The following is a 9052-nucleotide window of genomic DNA, read 5'->3' on the forward strand; positions in this document are numbered from 1 at the left end:
GTTTTCTGATAACTGATCACTTCCCGTGTAGTTGAGTTCTTATCAAAGGCTTTTATTTCCTTTCAGGGTATCCTTATATTTACTTCCCGTGTAGATGAGTTCTTATCAAAGCCACGCGCTGAAATTTTAAACCAGATTAGTTCAAAAACACTTTGACCCATCCAGAAATAAAATATATTTCACTAACTCCATATTACTTCCCGTCTAACTGAGGCCTCGTCTTTATGCACACTTGACTGAGTAGATTTTCTCATTTGTTAGTTCCCAGTTTGCGCTGTTCACAATGACAGTCAAGTTCTGTTGGTGGCTCTCAAGTCTCGCCTCATCGTGGAATGTTGCTCTGTAACATTTATCAGCCTTCTTCTCTTCAGATTACATACGTGACTTCTTTGTAAGGCATATATAAGTAATTACAGGCCAAGTTACAGGCCTTTTTTTCCTTCGGCTTCTAAATAGACAGGTTTCCCCCCACCCTGTCCCAACCCATAAGTGTCAGATGAAACGCAGAGGCCAACTACTAGTTGGCTGACATTTACTTCCAGTATAGCTGAGGCTTTGAGTTTCTTTTCATCATATCCTGATATTTACTTCCCGTGTATATGAGGTCGTATCAAAGTCACGCACTGAAATTTAAGACCACAGATCAGTCCAAACACGTTGATCCATCCAGAATATAAATAATACTTCACTAACAGGGTCAACTCGATATTACTTCCAGTCTAACTGAAGCCTTGTCTTTATGTACACTTGGCTGAATAGATTTACTCATTCGCTTGTTCCCTTTTACACTGTTCGCAATGACGAGTTCTGTTGGCGGTTCTTCTCGCCTCATCGTGGGATGTTGCTGTATAACATTTATCAGCCTTCTTCTCTTCAGTGTTGGATTTGTAAGATTGGAACTGGAGCTGAGAGCTCAGAAAGAGAGAATCGCAGTTCTCGAAAAAAGCCATCAAACAAGTCAGACGGCAAAAGTTACTCCATTACCAAACGAAGGTAACTCTTCTTTCATTGTCGAGTTTAACTCTTTTCCTCTGAACACGCCTACGAGACGGAATCATAACTGAACGTTTCGTGCTTGCAGGTTGATTACTGCCGTTTAACGGTTTACATGAATATTAAAATTCACTATGTGGTGAAAACAAGTTGACGCTTTTCGTGTCGTTTTAATTTGGAAGCCGGATGAGATAGCGCGAGATAGGATTTCTATAAAACTGGGTGTAACAATTTTCGAAAAGTGAAATTTTGATTTCTAAAAGTTGTCTCAAACTACAAACGAATGATGCTTTGTCTGAAAGATTTTATAAGGATAACATTGCAGAACTTTATGCCTAAGAGTCAATCAAAGTTCTAATTCATGATCTCCTCTCCACCGACAGGTATTCCTTCCTCAAATGTTGACTCTCTCTCCTCTTCGCCTCAAAAACGAAATGCTAGGGCTGCCAGCGCCTCTGAACAAGACAACAGCTCTTTAACGTCAGAGATTCAAAAACAGATCATCAAAGCTGTCCACACTACCACACAGAAACTCTGCACCAGCAAGGGGCAGATTTGTGTCCAGGGACCTCCGGGTGAAAGAGGACCACAAGGGCCTCAAGGACCACCAGGACCCCCAGGTCCCCCTGGGGCCCCCGGTGAGCCAACCACAGTGAACCCAACTTCTCTACAGCCATTTAAGGGACAGTCGGGAGATGTTATTTCAGCCCCTTGGATTTTGGTAAAGCCGGCCACAAGAACAGTCACTGTAAATCAGTCAGCCATATTTCAGTGCTCACCGGTAGAAGGTATTAGCGCGACAATCTCGTGGTCAAAAGAAGATGGCTCACTTCCTGTCGGAAGACACGCTGTTATCAAAGGAGCGCTTTACATCAAGAATGTGATCGTTGGTGATAATGGCATCTATGTGTGCACAATTCGGACTGACCAGGGAACTGCACAAGCCTCCGTCACACTCAACGTCAAAGGTAATGAACGAAATTTATTCATTTGTTCAGTTGCTGGTTTGGACCGAACCAACTATTCCGCAAAGCAAGAATCATATGACTTGCACGTTTTAATCATTTGACAATAAGACCAGTTTTGGCAGCTCCATGTCTTGTTGTCTTTTCCATATCATGTATTGAAATAGCCTTTTACATAGACCTATCAAACGAACAGCTACTGTACTAACCCCGGCTATTTAGACCAGACTCCTCCCCACCATAATTTCTCAAGTATAAAACCTATGACAATGGAAGTCTTGGACAATAAATAGTACACCCAAAGATGTTTTCTTTGAGGTCCACAACAGGAAGTGATTACGTCATACTTTATTTTATCCAAAGAATCGATAGCTTGGACATCATGTGAATCAACCTAATTGACCCTTATAACTCGGCGGCCATGTTTAGTCTCAGGGGAATAAAAAGAATTGTTTTTGCACGCCAAGCCTCGCACTGAATTCGCGTCTGGCCGAGGCTTGCCGTGCAAAAACAAAGCTCTTTATTCTCCTGAGACTCAACATGCTGGCCGAGTGATAAGGGTCTCTCATTTAGTCTTACTTGTCCACAGCTCGTCCAGAAATATCACTTTCTCCAGGGCCGGTCTATGCAGAGAGCGGAAAAAAAGCGTTGCTCCCTAAATGCCAGGTCATCGGGTATCCCCCGCCGGTTATATCCTGGACTAAGCTATTCGATCAACTCCCAGTTGGAAGAGCGACTGTTGAAGGTCAAACCTTAACTATAGCAAAGGCGGACAAGAAAGATTCCGGTACATACATTTGCACTGCTACAAATGCCATGGGTACATCACACGCCATGACAATTCTAATCATCAATGTGGTGCCGCAATTTACGGTCAAACCTCCAGAGAAGGTAGTGCGTTATGTTGGACAGTCAGTCACGCTGAACTGCTCTGCAGATGGACATCCAGCACCCAGTATCACGTGGTCACGGTGCAAGGGACACCTAGCAGCAGGACGGAGTCACATGACAGATGGACAACTAATAATTAACAATTTGATGGCTGAAGACGGTGGTACTTATGCCTGCTCTGCTCGAAGCGAGTTGGTTCACGTAGAGAGTGAAGTAAACCTTGTAGTGAAAACTGGTAAGTAGATAGAAATTCTCAATGTCGTAGTAAACTTAATTTGAATGCGACGAAGAAACGACATTTTCTTTTCATGGTTACTGTCAGCTGACATAGTAACGTTTTGTTCAAATTTGTAAACTGATTGTTCTGTAAGTGGCATAAATTGCAGATCAGGATTGAGCACCTTACTCAACATGCGTTCTAGCAGCTCGTTGGTTTGTAGCCTGTGAATCGAACACTGACTCCAAAGAGGGAGAACGAGCTAAATGAAAGCTCGCCAGTTAAGGCTTTCAGGAGAAAACGTGGTTACTAACGTTCTTGTTCCCACTGGAGATTATGTTTATAAGGCAGAAACTACATTAAATATATTATATCAGACGTTTGCGGTGAACCACGTTACCGAGAACGTATTTACTATAACTCAAATTGGGTTCCGGTCGCGTTACATTAAACCCAACGGCTAGTTCTTCAATTTGGAAAAAGAAGTACGATATATTATGTATGTTAAGGCTTTTTGGAATTATTGTTCCTTAATCATCTCTGAAAAATGCGTAGTCGTTTACCCACAATTTTCTTTTCCAACAGCCCTTGCTTAGATCTTTTCTTCCCGCATAGCCACCGCATAACCGCCTTAAACTCATACTGAAAGGTTCGCGTGATCCAGCATAGATCAAACTCCTAAAATGTTGCTCCTATCTGACACCAAGACCTCCATAATACACACCAGCTACTCCTTTTCTTTGACTTATTATAGGCGAATTTATTTATCAATGGTTCAACTAAGTTCTTTCTTTTGTTTCCGATAGCCCGCGACTGCGCTGAACTGTTTTCTGCCGGATTCAATGAAAGTGGAATGTACACAGTGAACCCAGCAAACAAAACCAGTTTTGAGGTGTACTGTGACATGAAGACAGATGGCGGCGGGTGGACTGTTTTTCACAAGCGCTTCAATGGGTTTGTCGGATTCTACAGGGGGTGGGACGAGTACAAATACGGGTTTGGTGATGTCAGAGGTGAGTTTTGGCTCGGAAACGAAAAAATCCATCAGCTGACCGAGATTCCGAGCCAACTGCGAGTGGAAATTAAGACACCACGGAACGGAAATAAGTACGCCAAGTATAGCAATTTCACGGTCACTAACGAGGCATCTAACTACACTCTGTTCGTTGGGTTTTACGCTGGTACAGCAACGGATCAACTTGTTCGTCAAAACGGCATGGCTTTCAGTACCAAGGACCGCGATAATGATAAGGATGGTGGGAACTGTGCTGTAACTTACAAAGGAGCCTGGTGGTACTACAAATGCGGTTTAGGCCTGAACAGCAATTATAGGAACGACAATTATCAGTGGAATTGGGGCCCACTCCTAGGAAGTGAAATGAAACTTAAGCCAAAGTCTAAATGAATTGAAGAGATCACAGCGTCGATTTACCCAAAGACCTTTTCTTAAAATAAAATTAATATACTCCTGTTAAACTTACAAACAATGAAGATATCAAATAAGTGTTTTAAAAAATGTGTTAGTCAGAACAGAAAAAGCTCGTGATTTATTAATGTGTTTGGCGATTTGGCAAACACTCATAAATGGCATATAATTAAGCGTCACCGATAGGAAAAAAAGGGCTGAGAGAGTAATCATTACTCTCTCGGGTTTGAAATTCTAGTTGAGGCGTTTCCACTACGTGCCCACGTATCCCTACCTTACACGATGTCCTGGTTCTGTCACTGACTTCTCTAGTGTAGTTCCAAAACTGATCAAAGTAGTCACTGCCGTTAGAACCCTAATTACCATTATGACCAATCAGGTCAATTTCCTGTGACAGGCGTAACATGTCACTTAAGTGTAATGTAGCAGATGTTAAGCTAAAACGGGAACGTTTTATGTGATTCGCTCCTGGTTCAAATTAAGTTTGTCAACCTCAAAAATATTAAAAGTTATGGTTTCTTGTCTTGCCGCAACACGCAGGAAAACAATTGGAAAGCTGGTTGAGTCAATTTCACTTGATGAACACAATAACAGACGTTTTGCTGTCGTGTGCGCTTATAAACCGCCCACAGTCGATAATGCGGTATTTACTAGTGAACTAACAGCATTACTAGATGAAGCAATGGGGCAATTAACGGTTGGCATAATATGCGAAAGAATTCCTTCTAACATAATGTGATTTTTGAAGCGACTCGTGCGTTCCATTATTGTGGTCGTGGAAGCGAGATGTCCCGCTTCCACTGCTTATGGCGATAGAAGCGAAACATCTAGCTTCTATGACCACAATAAATAAACATTTTTCCGGTGAAAGAAGCGAGTTGTTTCGCTTCCTACAACCAATGGGCGACAAGAAGCGAAACGTCTCGCATCCACACTCACAATAAATAAACAGTTTTGTCAGGTGAAAGAAGCGAGTTGTTTCGCTTCCTACAACCAATGGGCGACAAGAAGCGAAACGTCTCGCATCCACACTCACAATAAATAAACAGTTTTGTCAGGTGAAAGAAGCGAGTTGTTTCGCTTCCTACAACCAATGGGCGACAAGAAGCGAAACGTCTCGCATCCACACTCACAATAAATAAACAGTTTTCCGGTGAAAGAAGCGAGTTGTTTCGCTTCCTACAACCAATGGGCGACAAGAAGCGAAACGTCTCGCATCCACACTCACAATAAATAAACAGTTTTGTCAGGTGAAAGAAGCGAGTTGTTTCGCTTCCTACAACCAATGGGCGACAAGAAGCGAAACGTCTCGCATCCACACTCACAATAAATACACAGTTTTCCGGTGAAAGAAGCGAGTTGTTTCGCTTCCTACAACCAATGGGCGACAAGAAGCGAAACGTCTCGCATCCACACTCACAATAAATACACAGTTTTCCGGTGAAAGAAGCGAGTTGTTTCGCTTCCTACAACCAATGGGCGACAAGAAGCGAAACGTCTCGCATCCACACTCACAATAAATAAACAGTTTTGTCAGGTGAAAGAAGCGAGTTGTTTCGCTTCCTACAACCAATGGGCGACAAGAAGCGAAACGTCTCGCATCCACACTCACAATAAATACACAGTTTTCCGGTGAAAGAAGCGAGTTGTTTCGCTTCCTACAACCAATGGGCGACAAGATAAATAAACTCGCAATAAATAAACAGTTTTGTCAGGTGATAAAAATTCGCGCATTAGTTTTGCAGTGGTTGGGTTAAGCCTGGGCACTAGATGCTAAGGTACTCTTCCAGTCGAGATTGCACGTGGTTTCATCCTGTTCCGTTCGTGGAGATATATGCCGACTTAATGCGCCCTATTTGTACCACGACTGTAATGAGCAAAGCCTTTCTTATATATTCAGGTAAGGTAGCTTATTTTTTCCCTCTTTAATATCTTCAAGCCGGACAAGATAGACTTGAAAAAGCCCCTTTGAATCGTAAAGTTGACGGGGGCATATGCTGTCTACTTTGTCGATTTGGATACCGAAATTGTTAAACAAGCTATATCTTCAAACGACGATCGGCAGACCACATACAACTAAATGCTTGTAAAGTCAGAGGACTCAGAGGCATACTGAATTCTACGAACATAACCGTAGCTTTGCACCGGGGGGTTGTGTCTCTGTGTAGAAGTGTGTGTGTGTGTGGGAGGGTACTCTTCGGAATTCTTGATTGGGGTTTGCTGCTCTGTTCTCCAAATCCTGATCCTATTTCAGATCAAAACAGGTCATTTTCCACACCCGTTTTCAGACCTGAGTGCAAAGCTTGGCATCGAAATCAACGGAGGTGAACACCATGCAACCAAAGAATGGGCAAAATTCAGCCCGAATGATATACTTTCAGTTACTTTGCCTTCTCCCTTATTCACTTTGACTTGAGAATACGCTCTCGTAGTTCCCTTGAAAACCATACACGATTTCAGACCATAATGGTAAAAGTCTATACCCGTTTTCAGACCTAAACGGCTCAAAAACCATACCCTTTGGGGCGGCACATACCTATATGGCTTCTGATAGTAGTGTCTCCCCCCCTCCTTGAAGCTTTGCAATGCGGGTAAATATCCAGTAACATCAACTCAAAATGATCTACGTTTGGAGTCTTTGAATATGATACCAGATTTTTTGATAATACAAGATTACTTCTAATCGTATGCATTTGTACTGGTATTTTCTTTCATCGAAATGTAGTCGTCCTCTCTATGATATCGGTAAACTCGCGCATTGACGAGGTAGCCCTGGAACTAACAGTAATTTTTAAACAACTTCAGTGTAAACCTACAACCTAAATTGGAATGGTTTAAGAATCGTACATGTCTGCTAAACTTTAAACTATGTTGAAAATTCGATAGGCTATATATATGAACTGAAACAGTTCAGTTTTTAATTTGCTTTGCACAATCGTGAAATGAAGTGCTCCAGTTAACTCGAGTTAATAGCCTATATCGACTGGTTCAAGCGGATGTTCGCTTAGTATATCATTCCGATTTAGATTACAATTGCATTGAAGTCGTTAGGTCACCGTTGTTCAGATTGGACCGTTCAGGGCATGTTTACAAGGTGGTTGGGCGACCCATCGGCAACTCTATTTCGCGGGATAATTTGTTTCTAGGTCACAACGTCAAAGTGTAAGCGGCCGTTCAAATTGGGAAGGCTCTAGTTAGGCGAAATACTAGTTGCGGAACCGTGAAGTATAAGCCTTCCTTATATGACTTTGCAAACATAGTTTTAGTGGACAAGCATTAGCCTTTTCTTGTTATGATTGCTATCTAATTACATAGATATGTTTAAAGTTAGATGATTTTTTTGTAAATTGGGAACTATTTAGGTTAACAGACATATTTACCATGCTTAATTGAGTTAATGGCATGTTTGGTGTTATATTCGAAATACATTTGAGTAGCAATACACTGAGGTTAACTCAAGAGAACACAAAATTTAGAGAGATTATCTCCTCACTCGCACGTCTCTTTTTACCTTTTGGTTGAGACACATTAAGTATATTGATTTATATTTACGAGTTTTATAATAACATCCTTATATTTTGCATGCTTTAGAGTACTTTAACATTTTACATTCAGTGATTATGAGTCATTAAGAGTGATTACGTTTTAAAAAAAGAAAACATTTTATGGAGTTTAATAACGCAACGTGATATGTACCACACGTGAAAGAACTATCAGCCTGATTCACGTAATCAAATATTTAGAACTTAAGTCTGTCTAACTTTCATCTGTTCCTTTTTTGATCGGACAGCCAGCAAGAACTTTGGATCCCTTGGGTTCCAACAAGAACACTAAGCTATTTCTCTTAAGGTGTTCACGAGTATTCAGTAAGGTAATATCTTTCTTTATGTCAGCTCCCACAAAAGCTCTGTCAATACAGATCACGTTCCATGAAGGACATGAACGTACAACAAGCGCGGTGATTGGTATTCAAATGATTTATACGCATTTCTCCGTGAAGTTTTAACATGATTTAATTTTGGGTAACCGCCATCGCTATGTACTTGAAGATGACGCGCATTATGAACCAATCACAGCGCTCTGTGTGGATGTGCGCGCCGCGTTGTTTAACAAGCAAAGCGTTTGAGAGTTCAGTTGTCAACATCCATTAAAGCTCCTAAAGACGAAAACGAGTTCCTGTCTTTCACGAAACCAAGCCGAAAACTATTCCTCGTCTTGTTTTACCTTGGAAAAATATTGCTCTTGCCCCTAAGAGTCATTGAATGCGGGACGTTTCGCTTCTTGTCGCCCATTGGTTGTTGGAAGCGAAACAACTCGCTTCTTTCACCTGGCAAAACTGTTTATTTATTGTGAGTGTGGATGCGACACGTTTCGCTTCTTGTCGCCCATTGGTTGTAGGAAGCGAAACAACTCGCTTCTTTCACCTGACAAAACTGTTTATTTATTGTGAGTGTGGATGCGAGACGTTTCGCTTCTTGTCGCCCATTGGTTGTAGGAAGCGAAACAACTCGCTTCTTTCACCTGACAAAACTGTTTATTTATTGTGAGTGTGGATGCGAG

General features: G+C 41.7%; 1 protein-coding gene across 1 annotated transcript; it reads left to right on the forward strand.

Annotated features, from left to right (window-relative positions):
• The first annotated feature begins 750 nt into the window (after positions 1-750).
• LOC146485790 (uncharacterized) lies at positions 751-4680 on the forward strand. The gene is made up of 4 exons (XM_085103159.1): positions 751-993; positions 1377-1961; positions 2548-3084; positions 3873-4680. The coding sequence occupies exons 1-4, from the start codon at positions 798-800 to the stop codon at positions 4469-4471; spliced, it is 1917 nt and encodes a 638-aa protein (XP_084959285.1). The 5' UTR covers positions 751-797; the 3' UTR covers positions 4472-4680.
• The last annotated feature ends 4372 nt before the right edge of the window (positions 4681-9052 follow it).

This window comes from Pavona decussata, unplaced genomic scaffold, assembly GCF_977016875.1.
Source record: "Pavona decussata unplaced genomic scaffold, jaPavDecu1.1 SCAFFOLD_25, whole genome shotgun sequence".
Taxonomy (NCBI): domain Eukaryota; kingdom Metazoa; phylum Cnidaria; class Anthozoa; order Scleractinia; family Agariciidae; genus Pavona; species Pavona decussata.